This window comes from Physeter macrocephalus, chromosome 10, assembly GCF_002837175.3.
Source record: "Physeter macrocephalus isolate SW-GA chromosome 10, ASM283717v5, whole genome shotgun sequence".
In the NCBI taxonomy this organism is placed as follows: Eukaryota; Metazoa; Chordata; class Mammalia; order Artiodactyla; family Physeteridae; genus Physeter; species Physeter macrocephalus.
Genome location: NC_041223.1, coordinates 60,430,362 through 60,447,582, shown reverse-complemented (window position 1 = coordinate 60,447,582; position 17,221 = coordinate 60,430,362). Strand labels below are relative to the sequence as shown.

Sequence of the window (17,221 nt, the reverse complement as noted above, 5' to 3'; positions counted from 1 at the left end):
TGCATCGGCAGGCGGACTCTCAACCACTGCGCCACCAGGGAAGCCCCACTGTTTAGCTTTAAAACAATAAAAACAAACAAACCAAAACAGCTATATACATGTATGTAAATTTGTATATGAAAAAATAAAGGCACAGAAGGGTTCACTCCAAATCCTTAATATTAGTTTTCTATGGGAGTGACACTGGACATGGGTGAGGGGAAGGTAATAAATCTTTTAAAATACACCTGTTTAACTTATTGTGACAATATGTATTACCTTTATAATTTAAAAATCCAATAAAATAAATTAGTAAAATGACTAATGAGTGATTACTGATATTCTCAGACAACTTGAGAGGATATTTATCAGAAAGCCAAATGGCCCTCTACTCCAAGGACACTCCCAGACAGAATAAAGAGCTTTTCTCTTGGAGTTTCTCAAATGGAAATATTCCCCACGGCTCTTTGAAAAAAGTGACTCCTTTTATTTTCCTATATTTCTCCAATTCCTCCCAGCACCACTGCCAGCCCCGGGTTCTTAACCAGCCAATATCCGGAAAACCTAGGGCTGGCGCTCACACACATTGTTTTGGTTTCCAGGTATTTACTCAGCACCTCCTGGCTCCACGCCTGTGGTAGGTGCTGGCTGTGTCCTTGGTTGCTCCCTATAACGCTGTGTCACACAGGCAGCAAGGGCGCTGAACATTACCTCTTCAGAAAAGTTCTTAGCAGGGCTTCCCTGGTGGCGCAGTGGTTAAGAATCCGCCTGCCAATTCAGGGGACACGGGTTTGAGCCCTGGTCCGGGAAGATCCCACATGCCGTGGAGCAACTAAGCCCGTGCGCCACAAATACTGAGCCTGCGCTCTAGAGCCCGCGAGGCACAACTACTGAGCCCCCGTGCCACAACTACTGAAGCCCACCAACCTAGCGCCCACGCTCCACAACGAAGAGCAGCCCCTGCTCGCCACAACTAGAGAAAGCCCACGCGCAGCAATGAAGACCCAACGCAGCCAAAAATAAATAAGTAAATAAAAATTTTTTTAAAAATTCTTAGCAAACTTGAATGCGGTAATGAGGACACCCCCCCCCTTCCCCAGTCTCACTGAAGCTAATTCACAGATCTCAGGATACAAAGACCAGCAAAGATCATTTGATCCAGCCCTTCCCTGAGACCCGAATTCCCCCACAACCTCTTCCTAAACACTTTGAATGGAGAACAGTAAGAGTATGGGGTGGGCATATACGTGTATGTTTTTCAAAGATACCCAGCATTTTTTCCACCTTTTAATCTATCAAATAGTAAGCCAAAAAAAAATAATCCACATACAATAAATAACTGATGGCAAAAGAGTTGCTGAACAGTGTTTGTTTTTCTTAAAACACAGAAGGTTGTGTTCCTTACAAGTTCAGAAAAGCAGTGTTAGGTTCTCTGGGTTTGGTATGGCTCTCCAGGGCAAGCAGCTGTGCGACAGAACCCGTTCCCTTTTGTGCTTTACTTTCACTTTTCTAGGCTCTCCAACTCTCCATGTCTATTTTAAAGAGTGCCAAATCCACATGCAATTCTCTAATAAGGATACTCTGATCAAAATATCAAATGTGACTCCACATTAAGAGGGGTGCTAAAGAAGACAAGAAATAACAAGTGTTGGTGAGTATGTGGAGAAAAGGGAACCCTCGTGCACTGCTGGTGGGACTGTAAATTGGTGCAGCCACTATGGAAAACAGTATGGAGGTTACTCAAAAAACTAAAAATAAAATTACCATATGGTCCAGCAATTCCACACCTGAGTATTTACTAAAGAAGACAATAACACTAATTCAAAAAGATAACATGCATCCCTATGTTCACTGCAGCATAATAGCCAGGATAATGGAAGCAACCAAAGTGTCCATTGACAGATAAATGGATAAAGAAGATACACACACACACACATATACATACATAGTATGGAATATTACGCAGCCATAAAAAATGAAATCTTGCCATTTGTGACAACATGTATGTAACTTGAGGGTATTATGCTAGGTGAAATAAGTCAGACAGAGAAAGACAAATATTATAAGATTTCACTTATATGTGGAATCTAAAAAACAAACAAGCAGTGTATGTATAACTGACTCACTTTGCTATACAGCAGAAACTAACACAACATTGTAAATCAACTATACTCCAATAAAAAAATTAATTAAAAAAATAAAGTATCCTTGCTACTAAAAAGAAAATTTCTAATTAAAAACAAACAAAAATCAAATCAAAACCAGACTCACAGATACAGAGAACAGACTGGTGGTTGTCAGAGGAGAGGGGAGGTCAGGGGGTGGGGACATGAATGGGGGAGGTTGAGAAGTACAAACTTGCAGTTATAAAGAGAATAGGTCATGGGGATGTAATGTACACCATGGGGAAATATAGTCAATAATATTGTATTAACTTTGTATGATGACAGTAACTAGACTTATTGTGGTGATCATTTCAAAATGGACATAAACATTGAATGTGGTACACCTGAAATTAATATAATACTGTATGTCAATTATACTTTAATAAACAAAACTTGCTGATAATAAAACTGAGATTCAGGACTTCCCTGGTGGCACAGTGGTTAATATAGAATGTTAGTAAAAATTATTTGAAACAACCCACAAGTCCAGAAAAAGATTAATCACATAAATTACAATGTAGCCATGGGATAGGATATTATGCAACTACTAAATACACTGTTTTGAAGAATATTTAATGACTAGGGAAATGGCCATAACACATAGTTAATTAAAAACTGCAGGTTACAGACTCCCCTGGTGGCACAGTGGTTAAGAATCCACCTGCCAATGCAGGGGACATGGGTTTGAGCCCTGGTCTGGGAGGATCCCACCTGCCGCGAAACAACTAAGGCTGTGCACCACAACTACTGAGCCTGTGCTCTAGAGCCCGCGAGCCACACTACTGAGCCTGCGTGCCACAACTACTGAGCCTGTGCTCTAGAGCCCGCGAGCCACACTACTGAGCCTGCGTGCCACAACTACTGAAGCCCGCACACCTAGAGCCCGTGCTCCCCAACAAGACAAGCCTCCGCAGTGAGAAGCCCACGCACCGCAACAAAGAGTAGCCCCCACTCACCACAACTAGAGAAAGCCTGCATACAGTGATGAAGACCCAATGCAGCCAAAAATGAATAAGTAAATAAATTTATTTAAATATATATATATATAAATCTCATACAACTCAGTAGCAAAAAACTATGTGATTACAAAATGAGCGAAAAGGAATTGAATAGACATTAAAAAAAGAAAAAAGACATAGGAATTGCCAACAGGTACATGAATAGGTGTTTGCGCAACGAAGAGCAGCCCCCACTCGCCACAACTAGAGAAAGCTTGCATGCAGCAATGAAGACCCAACGCAGCCAAATAGAAATACATTAATTTTTTTAAAAAACTGCTGGTTATAACTATATCAACATAATGATCCCAATTTTTAAACATACATATATACATGTACTTGATAAAAGATAAGGAAACATACCACAATATTAACAGAAATTCTCTGCGGGTGATGGGGTCACAAGTTAATTTTATTTTTTTTAAACTTTTCTATCTTTTCTAAATTTTCTCTAGTAGGGAAATGACATTTCATATCATACACAAACATATTATGTATATTTTAAGAACTACTGAATATTCAAAGTCTGTCCTCCTACTCACCTAAATTAAGGAAAAGTTCTCATGATTCTGGATGTTTCCCAGAGTAACCTGTGTGGCTAGATTATTTTAAATAATATCTAGGACCAAAAAGCTAATATTGATACACACACACTCACACAGATGGCAAGGACAATAGTGGCTTGGCTGTTCCAAAGCTAAGGCAGAAAACTGCCAGATCCAAGCCACTTGCACTCCTGGATATGAGCCAGTTCTAAATTATCCAGACTCTTGGTTGTTTGTTTCTACTTCTCCTTTGAAGGTCTCCACCACAAAAAGAGCAAAGGCAGAGAAAGAAGTTGAGATCAAATTAGTAGTTTGCCTGCATTAGCAGCTCCGATCAAAAGGTTAGAAAGGGGCATAGAATAATGACTGAAGTGAGCTTCAGAGGCTTGTTGTGGACTTGAATGGTTTGTGCTCCTCCAGTCCCCATGGAGAGCTGGAAGCTACCGGCTTATTTTAAGAATCTGCATCTACGTGCCAAAGTGCCCTGCAGGTGACAGCATCAGATTCCCCCAAATGTGTGCGTCTCCGCATGAGACTCAAAATCAATTCTCCAAAAACACTGATCATTTCTTTAAAAAGAACACTAAATGCCTCAAGTCCCTCCAGGAAGTAATAGAGGAAAGGGCCAAGTCATAAATAAATTCACAAAAGATGCTTCATTTCTTCGAGAAGGGATTCTGTACAATCTGAGATTTCTACTGATACTGGATACCTAAATCTTTCTGACTAAATAACAGATGACCTCAATACACTTGACCCTTAAACAACATGGGGGTTAATTCGCAAAGAACTTAGAGTCTGTCCCCTGTATCCAAGGTTCCTCCACATTCGTGGATTCAACCAACATGGACTGTGTGGCACTGTAGTCATTACTACTGAAAAATAACCACTATAAGTGACCCATGCAGTTCAAACCTGTGTTGTTTGAGTGTCAATTGTAGTGTGTGTGTGTGTGTGTGTGTGTGCACATAGGGTGTGTGTGTGTGTGTATGCATAGTGTGTGTGTGTGTATGTGCTTGGGTAGAAGTGTAAATGTATGTGTACAAGTGAGTGTGTACAGGGCATGTGGGTACAGAAGCATATGAGTAGATGTGAGTGTGTGTGTACTCATAGGTGTGTAAAGGTGGTGTGGTAGGGAAGGAGGGAGTACGAAGAAACAGGAAGCAAGAGTAAATACAAAACACACCCCTAGATGAACGAAAAGGAATCACTATCTTTTAGACCACCATGGAAAATCTGATTAAAATAAAGGGAAAGGGGCTTCCCTGGTGGCGCAGTGGTTGAGAGTCCGCCTGCCGATGCAGGGGACACGGGTTCGAGCCCCGGTCCGGGAGGATCCCACATGCCGCGGAACGGCTGGGCCCGTGAGCCATGGCCGCTGAGCCTGCGCGTCCGGAGCCTGTGCTCCGCAACGGGAGAGGCCACAACAGTGAGAGGCCCGCGTACCGCAAAAAAATAAATAAATAAATAAATGGAAACTACTTTAAGTGCTACAAACATCACCAATATGATAACATATTCAATTTAGATAACTTCCAACACATCACAAGACAAAGAACACCTCGATGCTGATCACTTAGGAAATTAAATACAAGTCCATACTATCCCTATCCCCACCTAGCTATTGTTCTAAAAGACCTTCAGTCAATGCCTGATCCATTCCAACCAAGTCTGGTAACCTATCTAGAGCCCCATCCCCACCAATCTGGAGAGTTACTCCTGCTGCCTTTAGCCTGGTCTGAATCTCTGGGCATGCACATGAGTACACACACACACACACACACACACACACACACACACACACACACACACACACATACATACACATACACACACGGAGGAAAGTCTCTGCCTTGTGCACAAACATTCTTATGTTCCAAGGTTGAATGGGCTGACTGCTCACCTGCCTCAGTTTCTTGTATGATTCTGTCTTGCTTGGTTCCATCCATCCATCCATCAGTCCATCCAACATTAACTAAGAGTACTCTATATGTTATTCACTGGTGATCTCACGTACACCTCCAGTCTCTCAGCTGGGGTATAAAAATCCTGATTAACTCTTGTCAATCCCCTTCCCCAAATCGAAACATGGAACCTTGATGCCCCCATTCCCAGGCCCCGGGAGCTTGCTTAGGTACTGTTTAAAACCAGAGACGACTCAAAATGGTTCCTATTCATCAAGGCAGAGGAAGCCTCTCCCAGAGGCCCCAGCTGCCATGTATACCCCACCACCCCACTCCAACGCACACGCACGCACACACACGCACACACACACACACACACACACACACACGAAGATGTGGTCCCTTGACATCAACCCAGGTTGAGCTGGCTTTCCCTGCCCCACTGCCAGTTGTACTCCTGGCAGCCACCCCCACCCCTACCCCACACATATGTGCATCCTCCAGCTCTGGTCCCACTCATCCCACTTCGACCCCTCCAGTTTAGAATTGTCATTCTCATGGGCCTTACATCAAGATGACACAACAAAGATACCATTTCTTTCGTCAAAATGCATGTATAATAATATCAATAATAACACCTCACATAGCACTCGACTTACAAAGCCTTTGTTGACACTTTCCCCATTTTCCCACTATCTTGAACTTTCCAGCTCTACTACTCTCAGCGTATGATCTACAGACACCCTGCTGGAGCAGGAGAAGGGAGTGCTTTGAACTCAAATGACGCAGAATCATATGTACCTATACGCACGTGTGAAATATCTGAGACCAGTTCAGACTCAAAGGGAGCATGTGAGATGGGCAGTGAGCTCATCAGCCCCACCCGACCACGGCTACCGCCGTGCCGGATAAACCAGAAACTGGTGAGCCACCACAGTCCAAAGGAAAGTGAGGGAGACCAACAAAACAAGGGCACTAGGGGGAATGCAAGCCCTGTTTCAGCGACAAGTACTAAGTCCACTACATAAGGAGCTGGAAGAAAAGCCCTGGTGTAGAACACGGCAGGATCTGTGTCAGCTTTGCTAAGAACACTGTCTGAGCAAGATGGCAGGTGAGAAGCCGGGTCTCCCCTCAGCCTCTACATATCCCGAGCACAGGAAACCGACCCTGGCCCCAGACACCACGGCCTGGCGCCTCCATAAAGCACAGCCAAGCTCAGGGGCATTGGCCCAGAATTCTCCATCGTGTTGCTCCCACCCTCCACCCCCCAGCAACTCCCCAAACCTGAAGAGCTTCGTAGGGCTTGCCTTTTATCAGCCGCTCAGGTCTCGTCCCTGGTAAGGTCCACATTGCCTGTGCCAAGTGTCCAAAGACGGTGGCGTCGAGAGTGGAAAGCTTGGGCCCCATGATGTACTTCTTATCACCTGCAGCAGAGAGAGCAGAGAGAGGTCACTGGGCCAGCCCTCACCGTCCCACTACGTCACAACAGCATTCAGCAGGCGCCCATTATATGCCCGTTTAAGTGTGCATCAAAAGCTTTGCAAGACCAAATGCATGTGCCCCCTTTGACTTACAACTAGAAACAAAAGTAAAGCAAATTATAAACAATTCTGTGATATATCAACCCCTACAACAGCAAAGCAGGGAAGTAACTGGAAACATATCAAGATACGTGGATGAGAGAGGGGGTTCATGGAAAAAAAAGGAAGAATTGATCACCCCCAGACCTCCAGAGGCACCTCCTTGTCTCCAACCCTAGCCATTAAAGTTTGAGGTGCTTGAGAACACCTGGAAGTTTGCTTAAACCATCTCTAGTAACCCCAGCCAAGCACACCCAGCCTCAGCACTTACTTTATTAAATTAATTCATTTCCTCGGGAAAAACAAGAAGCCTAAGCTACTTAGGAAGTTTGGAGGCAAGGCTTTCCATGATGTCTCCACGGTCTTGGCAAAGTTCTCACCACTGAGCACCATCAGGAAACAAACATAAAGAGAAGCTTTAAAATTGCAGACCCAGCCCTGGGATCAGGCTCCCATACAGGCATGTCTCACGTTGCCGCTCCCATCTCTCCTTCTCCACCACGGCTGACCTAGTTCAGGCCTTATCACCTGGACTTATCACATCTTACCTACTGCAGTTGCCCCAGGTTGTCTCCAGGCCACTGGGTGGCAGGACAAAGAGGCAGCCCAGGTGGAAATGGATCCATCCTACTTCACATCCTGCCACCCCACCACTGTTAATTCACTACGGAAAGCCTGGTCATTAACCAACCTTGCAAAGCTTCCGTTTTCCCATCTGGAAAATGGGGATGATATTAAGGGTATTTCTTAGGGCTACTGTGAGGATTAAATGACATAACACATGTAAATCACTTAGCGCCATATCTGGTTAACTCATCAAACACCAGCACTCATGAGGAGAGACCCTCTGTTTCTCCAGTCCATTCCATATCCCACCCATACTTAAATCTCTAAGACACTCTTTTCACTGTGGCACTCCCTTTCACAAAGACCTTCAATGGTTGGTTTATGAAGTGGGCTATGAAATACAGTCCAAACTCAACCTGGAATCCAAGGCTCATCGCACTCTGTTCCCACCCATGTTCCAGCTTTATCCCTCACCCTCCTTTACCCTAGCAGACCCAGAACAGCTCCACTCCCCAGCACACTTCGTGCTTCCAACTGCCACGCCTCTGCTCATGCTGTGCCCACCCCTTTCCCTGCCCCCCAAAACCCATATGTGCCCCCCACTTCTCTCCAACTGGTAGATTCTATCCATCTTTCCACCAGAAGCCTCCTTTCAAAGCCGTCCCAGGTCAATAGAAGCTTTCAGTTCAGACAGCCCTGTTTCAAATCTCACTTTTACACATATGACCCAGTCTCAGAGAGGAGAAAACAAGTTAAAGGAGAGCTACACTGGCTTCCTGGCCCTCCAAAGTGTTGATTTCCTTAAATGGCTAAAAGGAAAGAGTCTAAGGGAAATGCCAGAGTAAATTTGTGAATTCTGTTATAGACTCCAAAGACTTTGGGGAGCAAGAGGAAAAGACGTACATGAGTTTATGAAAACTTAGGAAATCTAAAAATAGAGCACTTAAGACCTTGATAAAAGGGAAAAAATACTAAATATAATCATTTGGATCCATACATCAACTAATGCATATAGTGTTCAGCCCAAATTTGCCATTCATTTGGCTCAGAATGTTAAAACTGGAAGGACGCTGAGTTAGTAACAGAACCAGACTAAAAATGCTGGCACCGGGTCTCCTGACTCCCAGCCTGAGGCTCTCTGCCCTGTACAAGGAGAGCAGAGCACCACCTTAGAGATAAAGACCCTCCATTAACAGCAAGAGGGTTGGGCTGTGAACGTTTACAAAAGGATGCTTTAGTCAGGAGGGAACACAGAATACAGAAAGAAAAAAAAGAACACAAGTCTAAGGGTTTTTAAAGGAACTTGCCAAAAAAAAAAAAAAAAAGGATAGAATTTAGCCTTCATGGTAGATACACAATTATATGTACATATACACACAAGACAGTTATAAATTTAAAGAATATAAAAATACCCTCTGTTACTAAGAAATCTTCCGGTCTTTCTGTATACACTTCAACTAGCTTCTGCTAAGATTAACGTCTTAGGTAAGCACAGTACGTTTACCAAAACTAAAAAATTAATATCAATATAATACAATTAACTGCACTATAGGCTTCATTCAAACTTTATTAGTTTTTCAACTAGTATCCTTTTCTGTTCCAGGATGCCAGCTAGGATCCCACACTGCATTTAGCTATCAGGTTGCCTTAGTCTCCTCCAGTCTCCTCAGTCTTGCCTTGTCTTTCATAACCTTGACATTTTTATTAAAGAATACTGGTCAGTTATTTTGTAAAATTTTCATCAACTTGGGTTTGTCTAAGGTGGTGAATAATTAGAGTAGTCATGCATTTTTACGAACCCTTCTGTGATGGTTATTTTATGTTGTCAACCTGACTAGACTACGGGTGCTAAGTTATGTGGTCAAACATTATTCTGGTTGTTTCTATGAGGGTGTTTTGGATGAGATTAACATTTAAGTGGTAGAGTGAGTAAAGCAGAATGCTCTCCCTAATGTGGGTGGGCCTCCTCCAAATAGATGAAATAGATGAAGGCCTTACTGGACAATAGAGCTGACTCTCCCTGGATTAAGAGAGGATTCCTCCTGCCTGACTGCTTCTGCACTGGGACATGCGCTTTTTCTTCTCTTCAGACTTAAATGGAAACATTGGCTCTTCCTTGGTCTTGAGCCAGTTCATACTGGAACTACACCATCAGCCCTCCCAGGTCTCCACCCTGCCAACCCACCCTGCAGATCTTGGGACTTGTCAGCCTCCATAGTCGTATGAGTCAATATAACTTTATTATATAAGAGGAATAGACATGGATAGATCTAGATATCTATATCTAGATCTCCTATTAGCTTGTTTCTCTGGAGAACCCTACCTAATAGCCCTTCTCAGGGCATCATATCAGGGGGTCCACAATGTCCATATGTCCATATCACTGGGGCTGTTAACCTTGACCATGTGGTGAAGGTGGTGTCTATAAGGCTTCTTCACTGTAATGTCACTATTTTTCCTTTTGCAATTAATAGGCTTGGGAGAGAAACTTTGAGACTGTATAAATATCCTGTTTCTCCTCAAACTTTGGCCCACTAATTTTAGCATCCATCAGTAGATGTCATCTGAAACAATTATTACTGTGGTGTTTGCCTAATCAGGATTTTCTGTTTCTCTCAATCCTTCTACATGTATTGATCCAAATACTACTGTTCCCTTCATCCCCCATTTACTGACATATTCCATTATTTATTTAAGTGTGCACTTGTCAATATTTATTTTATTCTATGGCCTATAATCCAGTACTCTCATTATTCTTTTTGCTGTTCAAATTGTTCCAGATTTGGCCTTTTGAGCTCAGCAGGAAGTATTTTTAAGAGGGAGAGACTGAATTTAGATTAGACTCTGCTTAGAGATGAAGAGGAACAAGCCAAAGTCTCAAGTCTGCAGCACGCCCAGGCTTCACCAAGTGAGCCCATTTTTCATTAGTGGAGGGTGTTAGCAAAAACAAAACACTACGGGCACTTCTGAAGGGCACTGAAGGAGCGGGCTTGAGTGACGACCCACCAGTTCCTGTAGAGATGGACAAAAGGAGCTGAGGGATATCTGAGTACCTGTAACTCCCTGCCAGCCCCCACATTCGGTGTGTGGACCGTGAACCATTGGTGAGAGCAAATAAAGATTGAAAATATCAGAAACACTGGGAGCTGAGGGACCCAGGGTACATGGGACTCCCTAAGGGATGGTCCACCAGAGGCCAGGTTCCAAAACCACAGAAGCCTTTCTGAGGATGCTCAGCCCTCCTGACTGTGAGGGTGAGCCCACATCCCAACAGTGGCAGGGTGACTTCAGGTGGCCCGGGTGATTTCCCAGACCTCTATGGCTGGGTCTTCAAGCAGCCACCAGGGAGCGGAGACCAGTGAGGAAAAGCAAGAATGGCAACCAAGCAGCCAGAGGGAGGGGCCACATGGACCTGAGGAGAGCCCATGGCAGGGGGGCAGGGGTTGGCTCCACTGAGGGCTGGAGAATGATAGCTGGTCCTGGGTGTTTCTAGAATCTGATCCTACCTCTGCTGGGTGGTTTGAGCAGCTCTTCTCTGTGAGGAAGATCATGTTGTAGATGGAGGAACCACTGAAGCACCCAAGAATGACCAAAAATTGAGTGGGGAGGACTAAGTCATGAATAACAAGAATGTTCTAGGGCCCTGAAGGATATTTGCTCTTTGTACGCCAGACTTGAGCTCGCTGTGATAGGACTTTATCATAGATCATTGGTCAAGACCTTAAGTGGCCCCATGAACTCAAGGCTGCTTATTCTGACCTCCAAGCCTGCCCTCTGGCCCTTCCCACATGGCCTTCCACTTCTGTCACAGGCAGCAACACAGGGCTGACCAGGAGACACCAGGATGCAACAAAGATGAGAACAAGTGGAAGAAGACTGCACATGTCAGCTAGGTCCCTCACCCCCATTACCTGCCCCCACCCCATTAGAACTGACTGAGGTGAGAGCTGAGTGAGGGGAGGGCAGATATGGAGGGCAAAGCCACACAGTTGTCCAGGGAGAACTAAATCAACATGGAGGCTGAGAAGAGCGGCCGGAATCCAACCCTGAAGATTCAGACCAAACTGAGAGAACAAGGAAGCTGCAGAGTTGAAGCAAGATGGCTTAGTGAGCAAGGAAACCGAGGGATGAGGAGAGGACAAATAGAGAGCAACATGGATCTTAAAAGTCCCACCAGAGGGAGGGACCACAAAACAGAGCAAATGAGGAGGCACTCCTGGTCTAGGCCGTTTGCCTGCTGCCTGCCTCTCAGCCTCTTCCTTGGGGAGGATGCAGATAGGTCTCTCCAGGCCCTGGCAGGACAAGTCAAGGTCCACCTCATGTGAATGCTCTACTTCAGTCAAATATCCCATCACCATCCTTCATCCCATCCTTCCTGTCTCAAATAACCTCCACTTGTCTAACCCAACCCTTCCCTTGTAACTCAGATCTAAGTTCTCCCTCCTCCGGTGCAGGAAGGCTACCTGCACTGTCCAGTCCACTAGCACCTCTCATTGCCCACTCCCCCGCCAAACCCCAGAGGGACAACTGCTTAGAGCAGGGCTGCTCAAAGGATAGCCTGATGCCAGCATCAGCATCACAAATGCTCAGGTCCCATCTACTGAATCAGAAGGACTGGGATTGAGACTGGGAGAGAATCTGTGTTTCAACAAGCTTCCAGGTCAGTGTTTCTTAAACTTTAGAGGCACAAAAATTCCCTGGAGAGCGTGCAGTTCTTAGACCGCACTTTGACTAGTGCTGTTCCAGATGATTCTTATGCATGCTAAAGTGTGAGAAGCACTGGTCTAGACTAGAGTAGATCAGTGGTCTTAAACTTGAGCATGCATCATTATCACCTAGAGGGCTTTTTAAAACTACTGATTTATCCCCCTTGCATCCCCAGGCCAGGAGTTTCTGATTCAGCAGTAGGTATGGAGTGGTGCCCAAGAATCTGCCTTTCTAACAAGATCTCAGGTAATGCTGATGCTGCTGTTTGAGGCATGACACTTTAAGAATCACTGGTCTAGATCACTCATTAGGTAATTCACGTGTCATCTCACAGTCTTATTTATGTGCGTGTCCTATCTCCTCAAGTAGTTTTTAATCTCCTTGAGGGCAGGTAACCCTCTGTTTTACTTTTCTGTCCATCTGGTGGTACCTATCACAGTAGAAATCATCAATTAAGGTGTTGATAGCCTTAAGTATGTTTGATCTGTCTTTTCTTAGATTAGAGAACTATTATAAGGATTGAAAAATGTAATAATGTGAAAGCATTTTGCGAACTAGAAGGTGCTATTCTAACATAAGGCATTATTTCACACTCATCGACAACAACAGAACAAGTACTACAGCTGTGGGCGGAACAGTCTAACCGCCCACGCAGTGTAGAAGTCCCTTCTCCCATTTCCCTGCCAGCTAGTCCCCAGCTGCAGCCCCTCTAGGGACTTCTCCCTCATTTCCTGGGCAAGGCAGGCAATTCTCTGGTTAGATAGTTCCTTACATTGAGACAAAATATGTCCCCTTGGTACATCTACCAGTGATCCCAGTTCTTTCCTCTGGAATCACACAAAGAATTTACGGCCATACTTATTTTGCACAACACCCTAGGAAAGTTAAGTCTCCACTAACATACTCCTAAGTAAAAACCGATGACTTGTGTTCACATATATCACTGTGGGATAGTGGGTAGAAGGTCTGTTTCAGAGCACTGGAAGTAGCTATAGAAATGAACCTCTGAATTATATCCACTTACTCCTTACTAATTCTGCTCCCAGCTTTTACTGGCCACTATCAGCTCCATTCCTGCCATTTAGCTAAATTTCCAAATGCTATAAGTGGCAGAAGAGAAAAGACTGGCTGTGGGGAGAATATCGTTCTAGAGAGAAATTAAAGATTCATAGTCAAAAGACTCTGAAGCACTCATTTTTCTATTAATCTAAGAATTAAGAGTAATTACGTGTTTCACCTACTTAGTGTTCCCTATACTTGAGCACACTGATGGGATTTCTAAGCAGATAGTTCCAGTGAAGTCAATGTTGGTATCATTCCTATTTCTAATTGTCCCTCTCTCAACCTTTAATTAACTGGGACTTTAAGAACAATTGAGAGACAAAGACTGAGTGCTTTCCCCGAGGATAGTACAGGTCTCAGTAATCTTACCAGCCAACCTTCAAAGAACACGTCCTTGAAGCTCTTTCTCCTGCATGTGACTCTCCCAGAGGGCAAAGCTGAAGGAAATCTATGTTCTAGTCTCTCTTACACTCCTGGTCAGACCTCTCTTTGTCAGAAATCATATGACAGGCCACTTCCTTTAAAGAGCTCTTGTTCATACTCCCAGCATACTCTAAAATCACTGAATATGTGATTCTTTCAACTATGAGGGGGGTGGTGCTATCTTAGATATGAGGTTATTAATGGTCCTTATGAGTAAATATCAGAATTAAAACCATTAACTTTGACAACTTTCTGACACTTACTAGTTGCACCAACAGGCTCACACTCTGGGAAGAAATAAAGGTGGGTGGGGGGATACCAGAAGAAGCCCCTAAATTTAATCCCTCCTCAGATTTCATTCTGGAAGGCAACTAGATACTCCTCCAATCTTCTACAAAATTCTCTAGAAGAACATACAAGAAAATTTTTTCCAGATAGTATGAACTAGCTTGACCCCTTCCCCAATGACCACCAATACCAATCATCTCGCCTCTTCCTCCCAATCCTCTCTTTGTTGATGTCCCAGCTCTTAACATTCCCTATGGATGAGACAAGGATGAACATACATTCCCCACTATAAGGATGGGATTGCACTTGCTCTTCTGTACTTCAGTCCTCCTATTAATGTTTCTGAGCACCTTCTGCACTCCATGCACTCAAAGCATTCATGCACATATACTGTAATTTTAGGAAATTTGGATAAAGGATTTGTACCAGTTGTGGAAAAATTTCACACACAGGAAATCCAGTTTAGGAAAATATTTCTCAGGAGGAGGCAAATGCCTGCTCAGACTCACTTATTATTATAATTTAATAACATTAAACAGCAGCTTCTGGAAGTCTTCAAGAACCATAGCTAACATCTCTAATGATGACGCAGCGTTACTGATTTACGGATGATCGGCCTTCTTATTTATCTCTCTTCTTGAAGTTGCTGAAATACTGCTGCTTTTGAGTCTGACTAGACATTCAACTGAAACAGTGAGATACGAGGGGTATAAAAGTTCTGTGGGTCTCTCCTGTTTCACTTTCCCAAGTACACCTTCTGAGGGTAAAGAATATAGAGCACCCAACTCAAACTACATCCCAAGAGAGGCTTTCCCCTTAATTTCATTTCTGTCCTGGCTATTCTGTATTTGGGTAATCAGAGGAACCAGCTGTTCTGTCTCTTTATTCAATAAAGACTATCTGGTAGCCCCCAAATATGGTTTAATTAATGAAACAACACATCAGACTGAATTCAATGTCATGCTGAAATTTAAATTCAAATCCTTTTATAAGGAACTTATCCTTCTTTTAAGGAAGTTGAATAGTAGCAGATTCTAATGGCAGGTTTTGTGTCTGGCCATCAGGGCCCTGCAAGCAGACTCCACATTTCTGGAGGATCTGTCATCATTTCATGGACCCGAGGTTTCACCTTAGCTGGAGTCCAGGATCTTCAACCATTTTCAAACGTCTGAGCAGTCACCAAAAACTGGTGCAAACCTTTAACCACCAGAACTGTTTAGCACCTGTCCAGAGTGGTGGACCTTACTCAGATTCACACAATAGGCATAGATCCCTTTGGACGAAATCAAACTGCTACTGACCTCATCTTTAAAAATGGGAATCTGGGGAATTCCCTGGTGGTCCAGTGGTTAGGACTCAGCGCTTTCACTGCCGGGCCCTGGGTTCAATCCCTGGTCTGAGAATGGCCAAAAAAAAAAAAAGAAAATTGGGAATTTGATACCTTCTCAAATGATATACCCATGAGTTTAGCTGGAGTCCAGGATCTTCAACCATTTTCAAACGTCTGAGCAGTCACCAAAAACTGGTGCAAACCTTTAACCACCAGAACTGTTTAGCACCTGTCCAGAGTGGTGGACCTTACTCAGATTCACACAATAGGCATAGATCCCTTTGGACGAAATCAAACTGCTACTGACCTCATCTTTAAAAATGGGAATCTGGGGAATTCCCTGGTGGTCCAGTGGTTAGGACTCAGTGCTTTCACTGCCGGGCCCTGGGTTCGATCCCTGGTCTGAGAATGGCCAAAAAAAAAAAAGAAAATTGGGAATTTGATACCTTCTCAAATGATATACCCATGAGTATGCTGGATATCACATAGAATTCTGTGTGATGCTTCTTTCCGAGTGTAGGACTGAGTCTTTAGCTCCTACTCTGTGGGAGGCCTTATTACTCCCCTACTGAACATTCTTGTCCATGTATCCTGACCATTAGATGGTTAAGAATGTCCCACATAACTCTCTCCCCAATGCACACTACTTTCTCAAAGATCATTGAATCCAGACACAGAAACCTCCTGTGTGCCAAGCTCTACAATCTTGGAATAGATCCAGGTTCCTTCACAGCCAAGACAAGAACACTGCTAAAATCAGAATGGGTAGTAATAATAGTCTCATGGGAGACTAAAAGATAAGATTCTACTTCTAAAAGATGTAAAACCTTTTATCTATGTAACTTGAGGCAACTGAAATTCAATGCCTGCCGCCCATCATAGCAGGATAAGCACTCTTCCCTCTTGACAACCTGGCTGTACCCTTCACAGCTCAGCAGCTGCTCAAAGAGGCTCCTACTAGGATTAATGGGATTGGAGCTATGTAGGTGTGTTTGTTATTGATAGCTGCATAATAAATTTCCTCAAAAATTTAGCAGCTTAAAAGGCCAAATATTTATTACCTCACAGTTTCTGTGAGTCAAGAATCCAGGCAGCTTTAGCTGGGTGCCTCTGGCTCAGGGTCTCTCACAGGCTGCAATTAAGATGTCAGCCAGGGATGCAACTAGAGATTATCATACTAAGTGAAGTAAATCAGAAAGAGAAAGACAACTACCATATGATATCACTTATATGTGGAATCTAAAATACAGCACAAATGAACTCATCTATGAAACAGAAACAGACTCACACACATAGAGAACAGACTTGTGGTTGCCAAGGGGGAGGTGGGAGGGAGAGGGATAGACTGGGAATTTGGCATTAGTAGATGCAAACTATTACATATAGAATGGATAAACAACAAGGTCCTACTATATAGTACAGGGAATTATATTTAATATCCTGGGATAAATTATAATGGAAAAGAATATTAAAAAGAATTTGTATATATGTATAACTGAGTCACTTTGCTGTACAGCAGAAATTAACACAACATTGTAAATAAACTATACTTCGATTTTTTTTTTTTTTTTTTTGCGGTACACGGGCCTCTCACTGTTGGGGCCTCTCCCGTTGCGGAGCACAGGCTCCGGACGCGCAGGCTCAGCAGCCATGGCTCACGGGCCCAGCCACTC

The 17,221-nt window shown here is 43.7% G+C and overlaps 2 protein-coding genes across 9 annotated transcripts in view; both read right to left on the bottom strand.

Annotated features, from left to right (window-relative positions):
• COQ3 (coenzyme Q3, methyltransferase) overlaps window positions 1-17,221 on the bottom strand; it is a 163,534-nt gene that overhangs the window by 54,169 nt on the left and 92,144 nt on the right. The window lies entirely within an intron of this gene.
• FAXC (failed axon connections homolog, metaxin like GST domain containing) overlaps window positions 1-17,221 on the bottom strand; it is an 80,935-nt gene that overhangs the window by 5,201 nt on the left and 58,513 nt on the right. For all 8 annotated transcript variants that reach the window (XM_007101132.4, XM_028494625.2, XM_028494624.2 and 5 more), the window contains one exon: window positions 6,899-7,015. In XM_007101132.4, the coding sequence (XP_007101194.1) occupies window positions 6,899-7,015 (117 nt within the window). The remainder of the gene's footprint in view (window positions 1-6,898; window positions 7,016-17,221) is intronic.